The 25,759-nt window shown below is 36.4% G+C and overlaps 1 protein-coding gene across 6 annotated transcripts in view; it reads right to left on the bottom strand.

Moving 5' to 3' along the window:
• Window positions 1–2,745: 2,745 nt before the first annotated feature.
• LOC139126629 (LIM and SH3 domain protein 1-like) overlaps window positions 2,746–25,759 on the bottom strand; it is a 52,728-nt gene continuing 29,714 nt past the window's right edge. The window contains exons 3-9 of one of the 6 annotated variants that reach the window (XM_070692684.1): window positions 14,607–14,691; window positions 13,505–13,703; window positions 9,050–9,106; window positions 8,096–8,178; window positions 7,578–7,616; window positions 4,444–4,668; window positions 2,890–3,244 (exon numbers count right to left, since the gene is read on the bottom strand). In XM_070692684.1, the coding sequence (XP_070548785.1) occupies window positions 3,068–3,244; window positions 4,444–4,668; window positions 7,578–7,616; window positions 8,096–8,178; window positions 9,050–9,106; window positions 13,505–13,703; window positions 14,607–14,691 (865 nt within the window). In that variant the 3' untranslated portion in view covers window positions 2,890–3,067. Of the gene's footprint in view, window positions 3,245–4,443; window positions 4,669–7,577; window positions 7,617–8,095; window positions 8,179–9,049; window positions 9,107–13,504; window positions 13,704–14,606; window positions 14,692–25,759 lie in introns of all 6 variants that reach the window. The other 5 variants (XM_070692685.1, XM_070692686.1, XM_070692687.1 and 2 more) reach the window with 5 other exon arrangements.

The raw sequence follows: 25,759 nt of genomic DNA on the forward strand, positions 1-25,759 counted from the left end.
TAATGGTTCTATAAATGAATTCCACTTTGTATCTTAGATCTGAGATTTTATTTGTAAACCTTACCACTAATGGTTTTGTTCTAATGAGTTTACACTGAAAAAAGTACAACTGAAATTATGCTTTCTGTAATTGCTGAATCGGTCATATTCCTTCAAAAGCTGTGAGATGTGTTGATAATGTGATTAATTTTACACTTTTTGAATTGCATTCAAATTTTTCTATGATGTTTACAGCAACTTTGGTGGTAGGCCTTTGTTCATTTGGTGAAACTTTTGATCTCTGTGTCTGTGCATTATGAAGATTATAAATTGAACTGCTACGATTATGACCTACCGGTAGAAATGGTCGGTTTGAACTTTGACCCTTTGATCATCACGGCAACAAGTGTATATCCCCATGATGCAATGTCTCTGTAATGACATCACACTCAACTGATGGAAACTTGCTCTGATTAAAATGAATGTGTTGAAAGAAAATAATATTGGTCTTTACAGAGTTACTCTTAACCCTTTGAGTGCTGTAATTTTTTCCCTCCCAAATTTTAGAGTTACATTTTACCAATTTTTATTATTTTTTCTGTATTTTTTTCATAATTTTGGATTGAATGGACATCACTTTTCATTGGCTGCAGTTTTTGATCAAAATTTTTGGGAAAACTTTGAAAAAAATTCACTGGGTAATATTTTATACAGGCGACAAAAATTGACTTTGCCACTCAGAGGGTTAAACTGCTGTGTGCACTGAATGTAAATTTGGCTGGTCTGTCTCGTAACAATAAAATTTTCAAAGATACTAGAATTACAGACAAAGTGCAGTAACTTAAATGTTATGAGGAGCAACAGGCATAGATGATGTAAAGTATAATTGCAGCCTGGTGGCATTTCAAAACAAAATCACCGGTTTGGTTTGAGAGATCCGTAAAGATGAAAATGTCCGTAGACAATGTCACACTGACACAAACTACGATATGATGACCAACAATGCAACTTTTCAGTTGAAAAAAAATATTTTCTATGTTACATCAAAAGACGCCTTAAGCTGAGAGTTGAAACTAGATTTTTTTTCACTTGTATCCTTTTTGCATAAAAAAGTGATATTTGAGAATTAAGTGTCATGGTATAACTGTACAGCATTTTCAAGCAAAATGATCTCATATGGTAAGTATGTAGACGATACTAGTTAAGTATAGAAGACTTCTAAGCTGTCAGATTAGAAACCTACGCATCTACATATCTACAAAGTTTCTTCGCTAGGGTGGAAATTGCAACCTATCCTAGCCAAATTTGGCAAACATCCTGTTAAGCTGGCATAACTATATTGTGCTGTGTGGAAAATAGCTAGCAAAATATGTATGTTGTGGTTACAAACCATTAAATATCTTTAAATTTTATGACACTAACCATTTTTTAAGAAGGTGTATATTTGAGAAATATGGCATGATTTTATTTCATCACTTTTTGTCACTTTCAAGTTTGCTTCTAACTGTGATACAGAGATATCCAACTGTTTGTTCACTTTCAGAGAACTCTTGTCTGTCCCTACGCTATCTATCTAACCCTTCTAAATTGAGCCTTCTATTAACGTCAGAGGGCAAAACTACTACTAAAACAATTTCTAGCACATACCAAAGCAACGAAAGATATATCTGAGTGTTCTCCCAGCCGCAAAAAACAAAACACTAAAATGAGCAAGTTTACTTTAACTGAAATGTAGCAAAGCATGGATTCAAATTCTAAAATGTCTTTCCCATGCTGTTTGCATAATTAATAGCACTGGTCATTTATTTTGACAAAGCAGTTACAAAGAAAAGCACTGTTTCCGAAAGGATCTTGAAGGTAATGCGAGAAGAGGGCAAGATATTTCCCCTTAAAAGTAAAAACATTTTAATAGTTACTTATTCTAAAGCAATGAATAGCAGCCTAGATATGGTTTGGTTGTGTCTTCAAAGCATATGATGACTGCTACATACATGATAACAGAAAATAATGTAAACAATACTTGTTCATGAGCTATCATCAAAATCACTTATAGTTGTAACGGACACATGTACAATGGTCACATATGAAAAAAAAATTCCACATCTGATGAAATTTCTGTAGTTTTCTTACGCAGTCTCAGTTGATCAGAGGTTTTTACTGATGACATGCCTCTTACTGGCACTATCAAAGACAAAAGGACAACTGTTTGAACATAGTGTTTGTAAGAGCACCTGCACCTGAATCTGATTGGTTGTTTCCATAACATTTACGGAATTCAAATTTATGCAATTTTCTTTTGCACACGGCACTGTAACTGAAATCCATGATTTGAATGTTTGTGCATGAGAAGGGTAAATTGCTCTCCCTTGAATTGTATGGTGATTACGATATTTGATCATAGTGCCCGATCTTTATTCATCAGAACATTGGTAGAGTTTCTGCTAACATTAAGGATAGATTCTGTGCTTGTAATGATATGTTCAATTTAGACTGAAAGAAAATTTTCCAACACTACAAAAACTGTACAAATCTCAAATTTGATTATACCTCTGTCAAAAGATTCAGTCCTTTTTTTCCTAACATATAAAAGCAAAATTACAACAGATGTGTACAAGAGTTCCTTTTTCCAAAGTTGGAAGAACTTGAAGTCATTGATGAAATTTGTTCAAGCTAATTATTAAAATATTCCTATTTAATTGTTATCTTAACATATGCAAATATTGATCACAATGCTATGTCATCACATGATGGTATGCAAATGAATACCATAATGCTATGATGTCATCTTTTGATGGTATGCAAATGAATACACAGTTCTCCTCATTTGCATATCATGGCGTGGTTTGTACACATGCTAGTATAGATTTACAATTGATTTTCGAGATTAAGCGTAATCATTAGTTAATATGTAGTAAGTGTATTAATTTCAAAGGAAAGATACATAATATTTTGACACAAATATGAAAATCGCTGTCCATATTTCTACACTTTTTGATCTTTTGGAAGCTAGATTTTTTAACTTGCAAGAAAAAAATACCTAATTCATGTGAAGACATTTCAAAATTCGAGTAAAAACAAAGGAAGAGGCTCAAACGGGCTCCACATAGTTTGAGGGCAGCATACCAGTCTCTCCTGTTCTCTCATTGGTGCCTTGCATCCACCCATCGTCAATTTTTTCGCAGTTGATCAGAATATCGGTTTCCAAGAATGTGACTTCGTCATCGTCGGCGGCGGTGTAGTCGTACATGGCGCGGAAACACAAACCCTGTCAACATTGCAGAGTAAAGTTTGCATCAAATATTCTGTAACATATTCCCTCAAATACAAAAAAGAAACTTTTCTAAACAGGTGTTCAGAACTTTTCAAACTGTGTGAACTTTCATTAGTGGTGGCATAGCGAGTAGACTGAAAGATCCGCCCCTATTTACGCTACAGAGCGCCCTCAAGCGACTGCTCTTTCAGTCTACACAGTAAGAGGAACTGATGCATATTCAAATTCTAGACTGAAATTTTTTAGTTGCATACATCTGCTCAGTCATCTCCAACTACAACTACAGATGTTGAAGGGGTTGATGGTTTGTGCTCTAACAGGATTAATGTTTGAACCAACCATATTGCACCATAGTTCATTGACAGCATATTGGTGTAAACAGATCACCAAGACGGGCTTCGTTGGATGATAACACCCCTTGTTGTCATGCTCCTAGACATTATGATATTTGGAATAAGCCTAAAGCTCATTTTCCATGTTCAAAAAGCCTGTTGTATCTGTTCTCGAATCTACTCTATTTCTGTGAGCTCACCATGGTAACGTGCACTGTACCTTCAGTTATGCTTAGAACCAGAGGTGACTTTTTCTTTCGGTGTAATCGAAATTCATGGATGAGAAAAGTTTTCAAACTTTTGAAGTTTTCCAAAGTAAGTCTGTAGCCAGACACTTTGCTTGTTATCCGACTAACATTGAACACACTGTTTTTCTCTGCCATTCTACAGTGCATTTCACATCAGTGCCACAACTCAGTGTATGAGACGGACACAATCCACGTACAAAACAGGATTAGCTTGGGTATCACGGACACATTTCAAAGTAACCGCAACAAATTGATAAATTACAGTAAACCAGCATGGAGCCGCTCTGTCTGGACTGAGAAATGATCAGTTAATTACATTTGATTTCAATGTAACTGTTTTTCTGTAAAAACAGCTACATTGTAGATCAAGTGACATCAATTCATTAGGTATCAGTCCAGACAGAGCTGCCCCATGCTGGTTTACTGTAATTAATCAATGAGTCGGTGACTTTGAAATGTGTCGTGATACCTAAGCTAGTCATTTGTTTTCGTACATGCAATGTGTCCGTTTCATACGCCAAGTTGTGGTACCAATGTGAAATGCACTGTATGTAATATACTCGCATTTTCCTGTGATGTCAAAAGATCATTGTACTGAAGTGCAAATGCTTACCCTGGAAGGCCTGGGTGGCTCTGGTTCATACTGCGGCTGGGGAGCTGGTTGGTAGGCCGGCGGTGACCGGGGAGCATGCACCTGCGGCATGGGATAGGTTGGTTGGTGGGCCCCTGGTGGGCGGTACGGCTGAGGTGTCTCAAAGGACTGTGGTCTATATTGCTGCTGTGGTGGAGGATTGTACGATGGCTGTGACTGTGGGTGTGGCTGAATTACCGCAGGCTCCTACAACACATAATAAAACACAGTCACTGCCAATGTCAAAATGGTGTTACATCCACAAATGTACCATTAATACAAAAATATAATTTCTGTAGAATACAGATGACAAGACAAATTCACATGATTCACTCCTCAAGCAGAAAGAAAATCAGTTGTGGTTTTTTGAACAAAGACTGAATTATCAATTCAGTTTAAAAACATGGTTAAAGTAACGTTGGCATTCTTGAGGAACTTAGAGAGGGCTAGTAGCAGTAACTTTTGTACGTCAACTGCAAGTTCATGTTCTACTCCAGGGAGAATGTTGGAAGGTTTAATATTTAACATGTCAACATAGCATCTATATGTCATGTAAAATGCACTGTTACTGTTTAAATTTGAATTCTAGTCTGGACCAGAATTCACCCGTCAACAATAACAATGCAGTTTACACACGTACAGGCTGAGTTGACAAGATGAATACTGTGTATTTCAGAGTGCTTTGGGAGTGGAACAAGAAACTGTAGTTGACATTAAAAACAAAATAGTGGGGAAATCATCAAGAGTTACAGCTACTAGCAATTTAAGGCTAAGATTGGAATTCACTGTGGGACAACAAACAATTGGTGATATACACTTGGTGAGCCATATTTTTTTTGTTTATGTTTGAAAAAGGAAACTACCGGAAAGGGATTGAGAGATGGACAAAGGCCATTTGACCTGCTGAATAATGGACCTAATCTCTGATAATAAGAATACTTTTAGGAGGAAATAAATAGTTACAACTAACAAACAAACACCATTGCTTAGAATCACTGCAACAACACAATACCTATCTATTCCATTACTATGACATCATTCCAACAACAAGACAATACTACAGTTTTACATCAATGTCACATGACATAGTATTGACCATTGCATTCCAATGTTCACTAGATCAAACCAATTGACACACAGGGAGGGTAAGGTTGTGAAGAGAGGGGACAGAATAAACTTCAAGATACTAAAAGTGTTCACTATGAAGTTCAAACAAACAGCACAAAACACAACATATTAACTGCTTGTTACAAATGGAATACGTGTTAGAGTGCAGACCCCGTTTTACTAGCTATTCAATTTATGTCATATTCCCACACTAAAATGCCAAGTTGCTCATAGCGTTGAAATCAAACTACATATAATTCACTCTTTTGTGTGTTTTAATCACACTGCCTTCACAGGCAGTTTGATTGGGTTGATTTCCAAATATAATCTCAATCAATCCACTGAGAAGACCATAACTGATAATTTAACCCTCAACACACTGCACAATGGTTTATCATATCTTTGCCCTACACAGACAGGTAGCAATATGCTAGATCTATCATCACATCATCTCTGACAAACTAAATTATGTACTGATTATCAGAAGCGGTACATTGGAGTAGGGTGCTCTCTATGGAGGGGCGCCCTCTATCGACTTTAGCAAGCACAGCTGATATGCCAACACAATTGTCACAGTTTCATAGTCTGGAAGTCAGTAGGGATGCTACTGCAGCCCTTGTAAGAGGACAGAGACAGCACAGATTTGGCTGCCTGCAATAATTATTCAGATTCCAACAAGAATCCTTGGCACAGTGTCATCAAATCAAGTCTGTGCATCAGCCAGTACCCCTGACCGTACTTACCTGTGTGTCATACTTACCACGTGATACAACAATGTTAATAGTCTGCACACTGTTCACCGAGTCTAGTCTAACTTTGCCTGACAACCTTGACAATGGCACCGGTTTACCATCAAAAACCATGACCGTGTTCGCACCTACTGACATTTGACACTGAGAGTGGCCTTGGAAAGTTTTGCACAGACAGAACAGCTACACACACAGTCCCTTTAAAATTAACACCATTAATTAAACCGACGCTGGCGCGGTCTTATTTCCGTTATCACCGACGGCAAAGCCATGCTGGAGAAGAGGCTCATCGGCAAAAAAAATGACAGTGGATGTGGCACAACTTTGAAACCTTAAAATGCGATTCCCAATTTTATATAATGTTCCAGCAACAATGATAGCGGTTATCAAGCTGTTGATACACCGAGATATTAGCTGATTGAAGTCACATCTAAAAGTAATTATTTTAAATAAGGGACAGAGGAATGAATTTTCCATGATAAATTATGTGGATTCCATTTCTCTCCAAAAATATTTGATCATCTTTTTTCTTTCTCTTTGGGTCAATGAACTCTAACAAACATCAGCCCATGATACTGAAACCAGCAATAAACTTTCTGGCAATTCTGACTGAGAAGCTAAACAGAAACAGAAATGTGGAACTGACAGAAAATCTCAACCTGAAGTACCCGTCAAATGCATTTGTTGTGTTGACCAGGCTTGACCCTGCAATCAATGCCATGAGTGACTTTTGACCTTATAGCACCAAAGGTACATTATAAATAATCTTTTTACTCTGCAGCCATCCAAGTCACTGGATGACCTTCGACCTTCCAGCAACCGAGGCACTAGACCTTTCAACCCTCAACCAACCAAGGTACTGGGATCAACATGTACTAATGTCTCCAGTTTGCAATTTGATATAAGAACGTTGCAACATTTTACAATCTAGATTTATGGATTTGGTACTGGTATTTGTCACGCCACAAACATGCTTTTAGTAAAATAATGCGGCATAGCATTAGAAGACAATTATGGCAGGTACGATACCCAATGCATTCTGGGAAGTCCAACTCTTGCGAATCCAGAGATTACAAACTGCACAACTAATATGAAAGATCTCTTTTAGTGTGATTCATCACACATAAGTAAAGAGTTTATCACAACTTTTGTCTGAGATGGTCTAAAGTGGAAGAGTCACATTCCCAGAATGCACTGGGGAAATTTGCTGACCAATGACAAACAACCTTGCATGGCTAGCAAAGTGTCGTGATGTCTTACTTTGTATGATGGAGGTCTGCCGGATGAAGAGAGTTGAAACTGAAGTGCAGATACGGTTGTCATGGTGACAGATAGAGAGTGATAAAGGCGATAGAAGAATGGGTAAAAGGACAATGGTAGTGAGAGAGACAGACAGACGGACAGACAGACAGACAGATGGAAAGACAGACAGAAAGAAGATGGGAAAGAAAAAATGGTAGAAAGATGAATGAAGGATTCCATCATAATAAATGACAACCTAGATTGAAGAAACAATTTGACAGTGTTTAATATTGAATTGGAAGCAGTGTTTGACTCATCCTACACAATATAAAACTTATACAACCTAAACTTTTTTCAGGTTGTTCACTGTAAGAATGAATTAATTATCACGGAAAACATCACTCCATCAAACTTGCTATTCCCTTCAAAATCACCCCTACATATTTTCACTCATTAGGCAAGTCCACTCCAAGTGCAACCTGGTACTTTATTGGGTTAAACCACTTGATATTTGCGAGAGGGGTGTTTTATCTTACCTTGGTTGATGATCTGTAAGAGTCTCCGTCTCCAAGTGGGTTGTAGTTGTCAATAGAACCAATCTTCTGAGGGGGTCTACTCACTAGGATGATTAAAGATTGATTTGAAGTTAGATATAACTGCTGCCTGGCTGGGACAGCACACAAGTCACACTACACAATATGATACAATATAATACCATACCATGCCATAAACTGTTTTTTTCTAATGTAATAGGTGAGACAGGTAAGAGGTGTGAAAACCTTGTTACCATTTCTGCTGTCCTCTGATAGGATTGCTTGAACATACCGAGGGGAAGCATAGGAACATGTCTGGGGAACCCTGGTGACATTTAGCAGGGTACAGGCGCTAACAACAACACTACCATACCATACCATACTTTATGATATGATATGATAAGATATGATACCATATCATATGATACAAAACAATATGATACACAAGTTGTATAATATTCATCAGTGTCCATTATTGTTCAAAACACGTAAATTCATGTATCTATCAAACAATGTGATTGAATATTATTGGACAGCGTATGCTGCTAATGGTCATATACAGTGTATCCTAGATGGTCCTAATGTGTTCTCAATGATAATAATACTACAAGTGGACCCTCTAGGCCAGTCTCCGTTGAAGTGGATTGGGGCAAGTGTCCAGTTATACCTTCAGTCTTGGCATATACAAGGACATTTCAGTCCCAAATCTAAGTCAATGAACTTTGGAAAAGCTATTCAAAATGACAAATTGTATCAAAGCAAAACAGGCAGTAATCTCATCTTCTCTCTCTCTCTAAAAAAAGCAAATAGCGTAAGCTTATTTGGCACAGCACTTGCTTTACAGCAAAACATTTAACACCACAACAATTTCTCTACAGCTACATCTCTTGATATTGCGTTTTTATTTTGTAAACAGTCATATGTGACCTTGTTTACTCAGTGGCCACGACTACTGACCTGATTCTAAATCTTTGATGGGGTCATACTCTTCTACAGGGTCAGGTGGAGGTCGTACTATTGGAGAAAACAAACAGCAACAAACAACATTAGCGGCCTGCAAAGCGCCAGTCAAATCCAAGTGAGTGGATTTTCTGCGAGTATCAAGACCCTTGGATGAGACAGTGTAACTTGTCATTGCTAACGAGCTGTACAGCATGTGATGAAGATATCCAAAGCAGTGGTTCACGACGACATCATCAACACTGATGGCTCCCATTGACAGAATTAAACCACATGACAGAAACAACGACTGATGAGGTTCACGGCTAATATGAACTCCCTCTTTTGCACTGATTACACTTAAGAACACAGCTCAGAGAAATGCAGGTGCTGTGAGAGCACACAAAAACCATGCTGGCTTCTCTGTAAACCGGACATACAAACACGCGACATGGTACATGCAAACGCGATCCACTGTAAAATGAACAATTTGAAATCTGGTGCAAAGTAAGTGACCTTCTGAACCATGACTTTGGAATAGGCACTTTGTTTCCAAAAGAATGTTGGGTCAGTGTACTAGAAAATAGGGTTGAAAGCGTTCTGTAGTGAGACAGAAAATATTTACAATATACATAAACAAAAAAAAAGCTTCAATATTCATGCCTTGATGCAAACCAAAATTAAAGTTACGACATTGAAAGCGGTCTTACTACTATACAATACAAAAGAAAGGCATAGAACTGAAACCAAGAAAACAGGTCCAATAACCATTACAACAACATTCTAAACGATTTATGGAGAGTTGTAAAATGTCAACAAAAAATATCTGCATGCAAGTGTGATCACCAACACCATCTGTTAAGAGTTAATCAGCAAATTATACAAACGATTCATCAATTTAGACCTTAGTAAATGACAAACAACCAAAGAACTGTTTGCACCCATTGGTAGAGAACGACTGTTAGTGCTATCACAGGGCTGTCTAACCCCTTTCACCTCCAGACAATGCTATATTCCCATTGTGTTCAATAGAATGGTTGCATCCATACATAGGCACGTGGGGGTGAAAGGGTATAACAATCCTTGGTGATGCAGTTAACACAACTTGAAAATCCCGACTTCAATCCAACAAAGATACTCTGAAAGTACCACATCAACATGCTGTGTTTTAGTTCTGAAGAAATTCAAGAATGCTGTCCCACATGGGAAGGTGGGAATACCAGAAACTTTGCCGATCAGATTGTAACCTCAGAATCAAATGTAACGATAAAAACACGGAAACTGCCATTTTATGGGCAAACAATAATCACTGCTCAGTAATAATTAGGTTTGACTGATTAATAACAAGTCTTTAAAAGACTGCCATCTGTATAACCATATACATGTAAGGTATGGCCTGGTCACATGGCTGACACATGATAGTCAAGTGACAGTCACATGCCATCTGGTTATTTTACATTTGACTCGGTTAGACTGCATGCGTGTTAGCGACAATAGCATGCTTGTAGAGATTGAAAAAGTCCTTACCAAGTACCGGTGCGGTTTGCGAGTGACGTACATCAAACGATGTACGCGATATGCATCAGCAAAAATAAAATCAAAGCAAGAGTGAGAGAGAGAATGGGACAGGGGAAAAAGAGAGAAAGAAGCTCTTTGTTTAGTACGATAAATTTACATTTGAAAATATTATAGGATACAATTTGCCATGTTGAATGTACACTGCATTGTGGTACAGAGGTGCTGTTGTTTACTTAACCCTTTGAACCCGGCTCGGAAAAAATGTCCGTATGATGTCATAGGTCACCAGGAGGTCAGGGTGCAAAGGGTTAATATATTGTAAAGTCATTTCATGATCAATTCTATGGAGATGTATGACACAGAAATAATTATTCTTTCAAATTGATATTCCCACCAGATCATAAACTGACTGGTGGATAATGGTCTGTTTCGCACAGCATGGCCACAATGCACTATATTCTTTACAGCATAAAGAGCAGTGTCATAGAGTCGTATAGTAAATGCAAATTTGATCATTTTCGTGACCCCTACTTGACCTCACATCCAGGTATCTATTAAGGTAGAACCCACCTCGGGGACAGACATTTGGACTCTCAAACTTTTACAATTCTCTTCTGATATACCACATGTGGGGGTTCATTTTAAAGCTCTTGGTGAAAGAAAACTTTTCACTGGCTTAGTTTTTTGAAATTCGAAAATTTTTATTTTTCGCCATAGAGTTAAAACAGGGATGGCGGCCATTTTGAATTTCTAATATCGGTAAATCTTGGGTTATTTGTTTCTCTAGTACCAAAATTTGCACGGTGACCCCCTATTTTTATTCTTGATTTTGAAAGAGAATGATTGAAAGATTCCTTGAGGAAAGTTAGAGCAAAAGTTTAAGTCTTTCACTTTCGAGGTGCATATTACCTTAAGGTAAACATCTGTCTGTATGATTGAACACTGTGTAACAGAAAGCCATGTGTGCCATGGGCCGGCTGCCCAACACAGCACAGTAACCTCTTTGATTTTAACAATATTTTGCATCCACTCACGCCGAAAATCATAAATTTTGAAGACCATGCACTATCAACTATACTAAGATTTAAGGTCAGAGGGGGTCATGAAATTTGACTCGTGGGCAAGTCTTGCACAATAGACAAGATAGACAAGACAGAGAAGAATGTGTATGCTTCAAACAGGCTGTAGATATAGAAAGAAATGCCTTAACAGATTCTACATCATTTGCAAAGTCTTACGATGTTAGTTGCAATATATCAGGAAAAAGTGACTTCATATTACGTGAAATGCACATTCATGATAATTACAGTAAATAATAATATATAAATAATTAAAGGGGCAATAACAGCAACATTTGAAAATGTTTTCTTTGTCTTTGTTCTACAAACAACATTTTCTTCTTTTTCTTCTCCCTACCATAAGCTGCAATGTAAACAATTAGACATCTACACACAACAAACTGTGTATTATACGCAACATTATTGTTGACAAGTGAAAAACGCTGATTGCGATTTCAGGTTTGCTTCTAAATATAGCTGCACACCCGTAACATCCGACACCTACTGCTTGAAATTCGGACAAATTTTATTTTTTGCGTGCGCGGCTATTGGTACAGCCTGTAGGCTGAGCCATGAATTAGTTTGACTTTTAGTAGCCATTGTAACACTGACAGGTTTTGTTTTCGGCATTCTTGTGGAAAATGTGGACAATTATTTATTTTTGCATATTAATGAAGGAAAACTGACGTCATCACCCGTATTCTAGTCTGGATTGAAAATTCATTTGTCATCAATAACATTGGATATTGCATACATACAGACAATGTGTTGACAATACAAATTGCAGTTGTTTGAACATACCTCTGGTAGTAAACAAGAACTTAAAATTAAAGCTCCATAAGCTGTATCTTTTGGTTATTTTTCAGAACTTTTGTTTTGTGGTTTCCCTACACTTTCTGCATTGAATCCCTAGACTATAATTTAATGCCAAGTATTTAGCATATCAACACAACCTATATGAGTATAATCTTAATTGTTATTGTTGAAAATTGTATTCAAGTCCGGACGAGAATTCATTTGTAAACAATAAACAATGATCACTACACACTTACAAACTTTCTTGACAAAAAGAATACTCGAAATTTCAGCACGACAAACGGATTAGGGTCAGACACCGTAGTTGATATACAGAAGCACAATACTGAAAACTTGCCACAAGTTACAGCTTATGTCCCTTTAACGCAGGAAACAAAGCTAGTCAAAAAAAATCATCAAAAGTAAGTTTCTGGCCCTTTAATGAAGGACTTTGAAAATAGAAGGCTTGAGGGCGCTTTTCCAACTCAAGACAGTGGGTGTTTGTGAAGCCCTCCAGCCTTCCAGTCTAAGAAGAAGAGTTTGAAACAATCTGAACATTGAAGTGACATTTCTCTGATAAATCCTTGGAAAAATGATTTACAAAGCCCGGCAACATTTATTGCTCTAGTGAAAAAATCATTGAGTTGTCATCAAAGTTCAGTTAGAAAAACATAATACAAGCATCAGGCAAAATAATTTCAAAAGTCGGTTATTTTTGCCCTTATACAGAGCATTTCATGTTTGGAATGTCAATGAAAAGATAATTGGAATGCTAGAGATTTGATTATACGTTTCCTGTCTCTAACTTCTTATGTATAAATATATTAGAAAGAATTATTCATTTAATCCGAGTGTAATCCTATACTTTCAGTATTGCCATATATGGTAAATAATAACTACCATATATGGTAAATGATGACAACATGTATAATTCAATTTTTACCAAATATGGTATATAGTTTATCATTCAGTATTACCATATATGGTAAAGAATAACTACCATATATGGCAAATGACAACATGTATCATTTATTTTTTACCAAATATGGCAGTCACTAGCCCAAAATGAAGATAAAACACTTCTATGGAATGCATAAATTACCTATCTGTCTGGGTTGTCGGACTCCATCTTCTTCTCCCATTGGTCTTCTTGCTTCCATGGTATCTCTCATGTTTTGATGTCCGTGATATTGTGCCTGGCTCTGGATTTGTGTATTCTTTTTAATCCTCAGAGTTTCTGGGTCATCAGCCACTGACATCATTTTACCCTTGGATTCCTCAAACTCCTGGTGGTATTTCACCTGAAATAACGCAACACAATCACACAAAGTACAGTTGAAATAATACTGTATCAATAATGAAATCACACCGAGGTAAACACATAATGTTATCGATCAAATATTCCATTTTCTACATAAAATTGCCCCATGGTGACCATATTGGATTGTCTCGCAAAACAAGTAGATGTGCATATATATATGACATAGTTTATGTCCATGTACTAACTGTGTAACAAATTGGTCCAGGCATGTCTTATACATAGCTGTAGATGTGAAAAATTAACATTGCAAATAGAGGGCAGCCACTTTGTATCACATTGCAAAACAAATCAATGTGCATAAGGGTTATGTCCTCGTATCAACATTGATACAAATCTGTCCAGAAATGTCTTACAGATCTAGATATGGAAAATGTGAAGCAAAATGGTTATCAGTACAGAAAATAATTTTAAAAATTTGACAGTTTGAATATCTGTCCTTGATGCACATCCTACCTTAATAGCGCTGATCGCGATTTCGGGTTTGTTACTAAATATAGCTGCACGCGCGCGACTTTCGGACACATATGCTTAAATTCAGACAAATTTTGTCGTTGTGTGCGCGGCTGTTGTTGCAGCTTGTAGTCTCAGTCATCAATTCATACGAATAAGTGTGACGTTAAATAGCCTTTCTAACACTCGCAGGTTTCATTTTCGTCGTTTACGCGGAAAATGAGGATAAATGTTTATTTATGCATATTAATGAGAGAGAACAGTGACGTCATTTGCGATCAGTGCTATTAAAACTAGGCCGAATTATTGAAAGTGTATGAAAAAATGTGAAGCCAATAAGGTGTTGATTCAGTTAATTAAAGTCACAACAACTGATTATCAAGCAGAGTGTCTAGTTTCTTGACAATAATGATAAATGTAGTTTTTGACTTACATTGCTGATAATTGCAGACTGTTTCTTTAGTCGAAGATTCTCTGGAGTATCAGCTACAGCTGTGAACTTTGTAGTGGGATAATGCCTGTCAATACAAAATAAAGATTCAATTATAATAACTGTCATTTTCCAAAGTGTCCCTCCTGAGGAAAAATTCTTTAATCTGGGGTGCCAAAACCAACCTCAGGTAAAAAAGTGTGAATGTTTAAATTGTTCGATTAAGTAAGCAGCCAAAATATGGGGAAGTATTCAGGTGGAGAGTCACTGCCCTTGTTCACTACTCAGCTTATACATATATAATCTCTCATCTCCACTGCTACATCATACATCATTCACGGCCTAGGTAGGTAAGCCAGCTTATGTGGCCAATGTATGGCAAAACAAGGCCACGGCTACACCAGCTGACCTGACCTGAGCTGGGAAACACTAAGTTGAAACTGTACAGGTAGGAGAGGCTAATAAGCCTGAGCAAATACAGAGCTGAGGAAGTGTGTAGTATTCTGTAAGCCAATCATATCATATTTAGTATGCACTGGTATAGCTACAGTCGAAAAATAAGAGAGATCTTTCATATTTCACCACCAGGTCAAGATGGTTAAAATTAATGAAACACAGCATATTCCATATGATGTATTTTAACATAATACTGTACATTTGAAGGCTGTTGAAAACATAATACTGTACATTTGAAGGCTGTTGAAAACATAATACTGTAAACTTGATTTTTTTTGGGACAAAAGATGCTATAACAGAGAGTGGGTGAGAATACGTCATGTTTTGGCACAATACCGCTTTTTACTGACTTGGCTGATGGGGAAGTGATACAGTTATTACTGTCTGGCAAGAAAAGGGTTAATAGTATTGCATTACCACTTTGAGAAAAAGTTGGTGTCTGTTCTATTGTCAATCAGAATCTCAAGATATCTATTTCTTCATTACCGACATTATGCTGCTGTCAGTCTCTTGATCGACAAATTGCATACTGTCAACAGTGAGGGCGCTCTTCTCATAGTTCAGCATTGCACACGCATATGGTATGTAAATGTATACAGAAGTGTGGCCTATGGTGGTAATTTATTTTTATCACATGGTGAAACCATGCATTATCCTGTTGTGCTGACTAATGGGAAAATCACATAACAGACCAACAAATTAATATTTGAAATGTGGGTGGCCTGACATGTTACACAACACGTATCTACGGCGATGGCACCATGGTAATCACATGACCAATAATGGCAAAAGAAGATGACATTACCCAATAAAGCATCATTTATTGGTGCGTCCCTATCCTTATCAATACTTTGGGTAAATCTATAACTGACAAATAGGGGTACAAGGGTCATGGGGTTATGGTATCAATCTGGCATCAATACGTCTTTCTACTGCAAATGCACACCCATGTTGTACATCAACTTGATCCCACAAGTACACCTAGTATTTCACTTTCATTTCAAAATCAAAACTAACCCTAGTTTTTGCATTTGAAACAAGTGCTGGACACTTTCCAGACTATGTTTACACTGTATCAACTTTCATTCCAAAGCTACAGTATGGCCATGCTGCTTCACAGATTCAGACTTGTCAATACAGAACTAGTGGAGTGTTAGGGGAGAAGGAGGGAGGGAGATGGGAGATGAAGTTTACACATCCTACGGTTTACATGAAAACAAGTCATCGTTGATGACACAGTCCCCACTTGTTAATGGGTGCTTTGATTACATGTCCTCGGAGAGGATAGAGTCCTCTTCATTAATTAGGTCTGTGATAAAAATACTTTGATACAGATGACGCTCAATGGCCAAGAATGAGTTCCATGGTGATGAAAACATAAAACCAATCTAGGCCACCATCCTAAAGTTCAGAAAATGAGTCAACAAGGAATTAATCAACAGGATGTGCAAAACATTTGTGCACACAATTCTAACACTTGACAGATTATCACTGGTACCATATTTCATAAAGTTTGATGCAGTATTTACAACACTATGAGATCAACATCTGTATCAATTTTCATCACATTTGACGTTGTATTAATTTATGGCTATATCACCCTAATTAGGAAAGTTCATTACTTATGCAATTACAAATTAATTAAAATGACACTGATAAATGTCTTTTTCAATGTTAAAGCAATGTGAGCTTAACATCAGTTATCATCTGTATAAAGTTTCTTGAATTGATGCAGTACATATTTCTTGACATATCAGCCTACTTACAAAACTTCAATAATTGACATGTTACTGCTACATGACGTGAAACAAATTGACGAGCATATGTATGAAATACTCGTAGGTCAATGTCCTTGTACCAACTTCGAATGATACTGGTGGAAATATGTCTGATTATGGCTCTGTACATTTGAAAATTGTAACAAAATCACCGCCATGCAGCAATATTTGATCTTACTGTTTCAAAACTCAACACGTATATGTATGACGTAAGTCAATGTACATGTACCAACTTTGAATAAGATCAGTTGAGACTTGCCAGAGTTATGGCTCTCGACATGAAACAACCATAACAAAATTGCTACCATGTGGCCATATTGGACCATCTCGTGAAACCAATCGACATACATAAATAAGTCAATGTCCTTGTACCAACTTTGAATAAATTTGCTTGATACATGTCTGAGTTATGGTTCCAGACATGAAAAATCGGAAAAAAATGGCCACAAAACAAATCAATGTGCATATGTATGACATAGGTCACTGTCCTTGTACAATGATTAAAATTGGTGAATAAAATAAGTTGAGACATGCCCAACTTTTGGCTAAGGACACGAAAAAATTGTAACAAAATGGCTGCCATGCAGCCATATTGGATCATATCATGAAACAAATTGACATACATATGTATGACATAGGTTAATGACCTTGTACCAACTTTGAATAAAATCGGTTGAGATATGCCTGAGAGTATTATGGCTCTGTACATGAAAAAGTCGTAACAAAATGGCCGCAAGGCAGCCATATTGGATCGTATCACATAGCAAATTGACATGCATATGTATGACATTAGTCAATCTCCTTGTACCAACTTTGAATAAAATCGGTCGAAACATATCTGAGTTATGGCTCTGTACATGAAAACATCGTAATAAAATGGCTGCCTAGTGGCCATGTTGGATCGTATCACGTAACAAATTGACGTATATATGTATAACAAATTGAGGTGCATATCTATGACATTGGTCAATGTCCTTGTACCAATGTTGAATAAAATCGGCTGAAACATGTCTGAGTTATGGCTCTGTACATGAAAAAATCGTAATAAAATGGCCGCCTGGCGGCCATATTTGATCGTATCACAACACAAATTGACGTGCATATCTATGACATTGGTCAATGTCCTTGTACCAAGTTTGAATAAAATCGGTTGAAACATGTCTGAGTTATGGCTCTGTACATGAAAAAATCGTAATAAAATGGCCGCCTGGCGGCCATATTGGATCGTATCACAAAACAAATTGACGTGCATATCTATGACATTAGTCAATGTCCTTGTACCAACTTTGAATAAAATCGGTTGAAACATGTCTGAGATATGGCTCTATACATGAAAAAATCGTAATAAAATGGCCGCCTGGCAGCCATATTGGATCGTATCACAAAACAAATTGAGGTACATATCTATGACATTAGTCAATGTCCTTGTACCAACTTTGAATAAAATCGGTTGAAACATGTCTGAGTTATGGCTCTATACATGAAAAAATCGTAATAAAATGGCTGCCTGGCGGCCATATTGGATCGTATCACAAAACAAATTGACGTCCATATCTATGACATTGGTGAATGTCCTTGTACCAACTTTGAATAAAATCGGTTGAAACATGTCTGAGTTATGGCTCTGTACATGAAAAAATTGTAATAAAATGGCCGCCTGGCGGCCATATTGGATCGTATCACAAAACAAATAGACGTGCATCTGTATGACATATGTAGTAATCCTTGTACCAAGTTTGAATGAAATCGCTTCTTGCATCTCTGAGATATCTGCGTGAACGGACGGACGCACGCACGCACACACGCACGCACGCACGCACACACGCACGCACGGACGCACGCACGGACATGACCAAACCTATAAGTCCCCCCGGACGGTGTCCGTGGGGACTAATGAAACACCCTCAGTGCAATACACTAGAGCAGTGATGGACCAGAATTAAATCACAGACACATATAATACTAATATCACAAGTTTTTGGGAATGGAAAACTCATTCTCATAACACACTTCACTTTATTTTGCTCTCTCGTAATGGTACACTTCAACATTTCAACTTTTGGACAGATGACTTTAACCCTTTCACAACCATGGTTTGTCCCAAATCCATTGTTTTCTATGGTAAAGTTGGACCTGTATACAGGGAACTGGGGGTGAATGGGTTAATGATAACACAGTTTATGGCCCTGTTATCTGTTATCTGTGCATATCACAATGATTATTAACGTATGTACACAGGGATGTAGAAAATATCTGGCAGTGAGCAAAAACAAATGGCTGTCAGCTATGATTTGCTGGTTGTGAAAATTATTATTTTAGTAAAAACTCAGGACATTTTGCACAAAACTTGATGTGCTCAAACACTTTTATTTTTACCACCTGTAACCAAACTTTTGTACGTCCCTGTGTACAATACCTGACCTTAGCTGGTAGCCATCTTATCACATCAACTTATCAACCTAATGTAATATTCCTTTGTTATTGTGATGTGATGGAAATTGTAAATTTGACAAAAGCTGTTACAGATCTATGCATGGACATAAAACAAGGTTCTCATGTCTGGTGAAATAGACTGGAGGAAGCAAGACCTTTCAAAATTTTGCATCAACTTTAGATTACATTATTTTGTGTGTATTTCTGGCTTGAATTTGAAGCACGCTATCCTGTATCTGTTTGCCTACGTGACGATGAACACGTCTGTAAACACAGACAGGACACGACAGAATTGCTGACACCCAGATCAATTTCAGGTTGGTTTACGGAAACTAAGTGAAAGATTGGACGGAGGCATGTAGTGATCATTTTTCTACAGCACAATTTCCAACATGACAAACTACATGTACAAACTGTATCATACATGCATTTCGTACAGATCTATAACAGATTCTAAGTTCTATACTTCATTCTGTTTACCAGTATGAGTGCTGTAATTTTTCCCACCATAATTTTAGGCAGTGCAATATTTTTACAATTTTTATTAATTTTTCTGTAATATTTTTGATAATTTTGGACCAAACAGACATCACATTTTGTTGGCTACTTTTTTGATCAAAATTTTGGCAAAAATCTGAAAAATATTGGACTCGTGTATAAAGGCAGCAAAATTGACTTTGACGCTCAAAGGGTTGACCATATCTCATACTGTATTACTACAGTGTTGATTCTTTTTAATCCTCTTGATAACAGAAGGAAGAATGTACATTTGTAATATGATGTAATAATTGCAGTGATGGGCTGTCTACGCCGTACATGTAGGTGGTGTATAAGTCATGTTAAGGTGATGTAGAAAATAGCCTGCTGCTGGCAAAAATTGTTAGCTAAAATTTGCCCGCTGTGAAAATTATTAATTTTAGTCAAAAGCAAGGACATTTTACACAAATTTAATGTGCTCCCACACTACTTTTCACCTACTATACGTTTTATTTATTGCCACCTGTAAACATAATTTTCTACATTTCTGTTGACGTCTGTTACAGTACCAGTACATCAACAGTTACCTCAATGAATATGACACAATCATACGTGAGGAACACTGGTATTTTGTCAACAAACTTTTCAAGTGGTTTTGGTAATTTTCATAATGCACTGCTGCTGTTACTGCCCAATTATTTTGTAATTACGTGCCATTTATAACAGAGTTTTTATGACATCAAACTTCCTACTAAAAATCAAAAAACATTTTTCAAAGTTCTAATTCAACTTTTGATCACAAATACCAGTAGATACACACACATGTAGGTAGCATCAGTTACCTGTAACCCTTTCAGAACTGTAATTTTTCCCTCTAAGTATTTGCAACATTTTACCGATAAAAATTTTGATAATTTTGATAATTTTGGACCAAATGTGCATCACTTTCCATGGGGTGCTGTTATTAATCAAAATTTTTGGGAAAATCTGAAAAAAATTGTCTGGATCTGACAAAAAATTGGTTTGGTTATTAATATTTTACAGAAGATACAAAAACTGACTTTGGCATTTAAAGGGTTAATTATAATATTCAATACCATTTCTTGCTTGTTTTTTCTCGCACAAAAGGATTTACTGGTGGCTTTTTTTCATTGACATTGAAGTAGCATTATCAAACAGGAATCCCTTAACACTTTTCTGTCACGATTCCACATCACTTCACAGCAGTCCATGAAAACCTGGCAGGTACATGTATGGTATGAGGTGACTCAGCAACGCTTGCAATGCTGACCTATATTCCATTATGAGTGAAGATTTACAGCAAACAGTTCTATTAACTCTGAAATTTATCATCTATGTTTGTCCGGTCAGTATGTAATATTTGCTATTTGCTTTTACAGAGTAGATGCAATTGCCCATGACTTCCCTTTGTCACCAAGCTCTATGCAGTCAGCTGGAACACACATGTACCACTATCAGCATAACTATTCTACATAGGTACCTGCCAATCACCAGAATACCAGCACCTACCAACGTAAGCACTTCTGCAATAGTTTGTGGAAAAGAGAAGTTCTTTTATAATCTTCAAGTTATAAAAGACGGCAATGTATTAAATTAATTTGTGTCTTTAAATTTATATCTTTTATGGGCAAATAGCAACCCCTCTGTGTGGGTATTTAGGACAGATTTATATACAAATAGATGAAGTTGTTGACCTGTTAACCCTTTCAGTTCTGTAATTTTTCCCACCAAAATTGCAGTGCAATATTTTACCCATTTTTATAAATTTTTCCGCTATCATTTCAATTCTTTTGGACCAAATGGACGTAACTTTTATTTGTCTACAGTTTTTTACCAAAATTTTGGGAAAAATCTGAAAAAAATTGGCTAGATCTGAAATAAATTGATGGTGTTATATTCTGTTGAAGCAACAAAAATTGACTTTGGAACTAACAGGGTTAAAATAGCAAAGTGTTTACAAGTAGTAACGTTATCAACTATGCAGTATTTACACAGAAGCTATGGCTAAATTAAGTGATGTGTTCCTCTGAATGTTTTTTATAGTAATACTAAATTCTGAACACTTCTGTAAAGTTAATAAAGTTTAAGCTATCTTGTCGTACACTATGTGATGGGAAATACTATGAATGTTACTGTGGACTTTTTTATTTTCACTGAATTCATTTTAATTAAAGCTGAAAACAGATTTTCTATGTTTTACAGTGATCTTATTTCACTTGTCTAGTCTGACTAGATGCAAAGTATAGAAAATTAAAATTTTCACTTGGATTTTATTTTATTTTAGTGGAAAAAAGGTCCAGCGAAAACAGCGAAAATAAATTCCAAGTGAAAATAAAGTATTCAACAGTATTTAGTTCTGTGTTACCGACACCTGGCTCATTGACAAATAGACAGATAGATATCTTGTGATTTAGCTCTTCTACCCTTATTACCATTTCTTGAGGCCGAACTTTATCATACATGTAGCAACAAAACAGTTGCGGCAAATTTTACAAAGTGGGGCATGTTATCTGAACGCCTCACAACATTAATCACATACTTTGATCACGTTTTTAATTCACTGGAAAAAGGTCAACAGAACAAATCAAAGTATTGACTGCTGTAATTATGAAATATCCCTTATTTGATGATGTCAATATCTCCTTGCAGTGATGGACACACAGGGTACGCATTACAGTACGGGTCAACCAATCTGCACACACCATTCAGCTCAGGTCACCAGCCAGGCTATTATGGCCCCTAGGTCACACATTATCACACTGCACATACAAACACCTCACAAGGACCCAATGTCCAACACCATGCCAAGACTCAACACAATAACTGTATTGTATTCTGGCCTTGTCTTTTGTACGATATTTCACATGACATGATAGGTACACAATTTCATTGAAAGTACACGTTCAATGGTTTATATAGGGTAGATCAAGACGATGACAATGTGACATTTTATTGCCAAGACCAGTATGAAACCTTGCAGCTAACAAACTATTCCAATGAAAATACAAGATTCTATAGCAGTGTTTTGTTAGGTTTTGGAACGTACATGTACTTAAGTGGTGTGAGAAATCTGTAGCCATTTCTAATATGATTGCATGTAACGAGGGCAACCCTGGTAACATGGCTGGGTGACCCTGATACACTGTAAACTTTACCTGGGTACCGCCCTCATAACAAAACGTTGTATAGTATATAGCAACTGAGTGCTGGACTTAAAAATACTTTCAAACTGTTTGATACATTTATATAGTATTATATTTACAACTCACATTTTGCTGGTAATGATTTCATTGAAATCTACTTAAATTTTCCATGACTATATGGTTCTAAATGTCACTCAAGATGTCCACATTTGGTTTCTTGTGTAATTTATCTGATGTCCATATTGGTAGTCAAAATTTCAACTTGTAAGTTCAATGTCTAAACTAGCATAATTCAGTATTAACAACTTGTATTTTGGATGATTTCACAATATCTTGGGAAATCACAAATAAATAATGAGCTGTCCATAAAGTACATATCATGTGCCCATCAGCTGTAGGATAGATATTCCAGTAAGCCAGCCTTCTTCAATAATTATTATTAGTCAAATTCTGCAAAGGTATTTATCCAGGATGATTATATATCCAACCTCATAAGTATTCTCAAAGGATTTGATTAGATCTCTGTATGGCATAACAGGAAAACATTTCTCAGTTTTGTTACGTGACTTTGTTACGATATTTCCTTCAACTTATTTATTACAACACAGTGAAAAGACATGTAACAGTGTTTGTGAAAGGACACATTTTTTTAGCAATATTCCATACTAAGAAATATTTGAAGATAATTAATAATGATTCTAATAAATGTAATAATAATGTTCTTCTTAGACAATAATCTTGAAAGAGCTGAGAATTTACTGAGAAACAGACCTAGTCTGTCTGTCAACATGCTGGTATTCACGTCTTTCATGTTTTAATTGAAGGAATAAATTTCAGGGAACCCACTTGTGTTGAAACTATTACATACGCATATCTGAGAAGAACTGATTCGGTTCACAACTTAAAGCAAGACAGACATAAACAATCTTAAGGGACCAGAAGACTCAGCAAAACAGTTCCAATGTTTGTTGAAAGCAAGCTTTGACACTGTGAACAGACGATGACAGGATGGGCCTAGCAACAGCTCTCCAAGATGTCACAATTTGATGTATTTGTAAACAAACAACTCTACAAACAATGTCAACCCTGTTGACCACACATGTCTAACCCTTGTTGTGTGAGTTGAAAATAATTTGCAACTGAAAGTTGTAGATGGTTTCTTTATAAGAAATGGAAAAGACTACAATTCAGAGAGTCTATATTTTCACGAGTACATACTACCAAACGACATCCTTTCAAAGAACATTTTAATTTCACCTCATATTTCAAATTTGTATCTTTTTCTATACTTCCTGTACATAATAAGTAAAAAGAATACAATTTCTTGACAAGTTAGGAAGAAAATATTTCTTTGACTAAACACCGGAACAAAGCAATTTTGCATTGTATCATAACATGTGTGACTGACAGCAGACATTCACTGCAGTCTGTTGCATTATGGGAACTTGACCTGACAAGATGAGGTTCACCAAACTACATGTACCAAAAACATGACTTGGAAACATGAACTGAATCCCTGCCATACTTCCTACCTCTGACTATCATATACTGTATTTACAATGGCATATACACATTAATCAAATGTTAAGTGGAACATGAATTCAAACACTGTACAAGGGCACCATGCACTTATTATTGAAAAAGATCAGATAAATATCATTATGGTAAAATGATCATATCGTCATCAAATATGGGAATCCATGCATTACGTAGATATCAACTCTACATCTGTTATCTCACTGTCCCACAGACAGTCTTATTTTGCATAAATTACATCTTTCACAATAACAATAGACTATCATTCAAATGTTTGACATTGTTAAACATAATGCAACTTTTATATCTTGTCTTCTCAATCTATTTGTCATCATCCAAAACAATACATTTGCCATGGATACAGACAATGCAGCTTATGGTTGTCAAAAGTACTGCAAAATTTCTGAAGGAATGCAATTTCTGAATGCAGAATCTTGCTCCCTGTAAACATAGACCCTCAAGAAAAATGTTTTTTTCTCGAGGATTTACGCTATAAAACATAAATTCTCATGTAACTTGTCACGACACACCGAAGAAAATGATTGTTTCTTTGAGTTACACGGTGTCTGTAAACTCGGCAACCAATACACAAATAATTCAAATTATTTTCTACATGACTTTTGATGCCCAAGTTAGCATTATGATTCTGCTCTTGGGTCAAAATTCAAATTTGAATTTTAACTCAAAATCTCAATGTTACTATAATTTTACCACATCTGATGAACCTGGTTGAAATACTTTGCCACCCACTTAAATTTTCAGACCTATTTTTGATGTTCTACATGATACGTCGTCTAATACGAATGCTGGACTTCCCCTGTGTTATCTTGGCATACATACTGCCTACATTATATCAATAATTCACCACACAACTATGAAACAAGGAAGCCATAAAAAACAGCAAATGTCCAGGTCCTAGATGACATGTGTGGCAAAAGTCACAGCTGTCTTATTCATGCTTTCGTGAAAATTATAAATTAATTTCCTGCCCAAGACCAATGTGCAGTTGTCTCAAAGATTCCGACAATGAAATTGAGATGAGAACATCCAAGTTTATTGCAAGGTGCTAAAAGTAGGTTGTTGGAAGTTTCAGCAGTTGTTTAACCCTTTGAGGGCCAAAGTCTATTTTTGTCCCCTTTATAAAAAATAAACCCCAGTCAATTTTTCTCAGATTTTTGCCAAAATTTTGAGAAAAAACTCTAGCCAATGAAACGTGATGTCCATTTGGTCCAAAATTATCAAAAGATTAAAGAAAAGTTCATAATAAAAATAGTGACAATGTCACTGGTCGCTCCCATATAGTTATCAAAAC

The sequence above is a fragment of the Ptychodera flava genome, unplaced genomic scaffold, assembly GCF_041260155.1.
Source record: "Ptychodera flava strain L36383 unplaced genomic scaffold, AS_Pfla_20210202 Scaffold_109__1_contigs__length_247351_pilon, whole genome shotgun sequence".
Taxonomy (NCBI): Eukaryota; Metazoa; Hemichordata; class Enteropneusta; family Ptychoderidae; genus Ptychodera; species Ptychodera flava.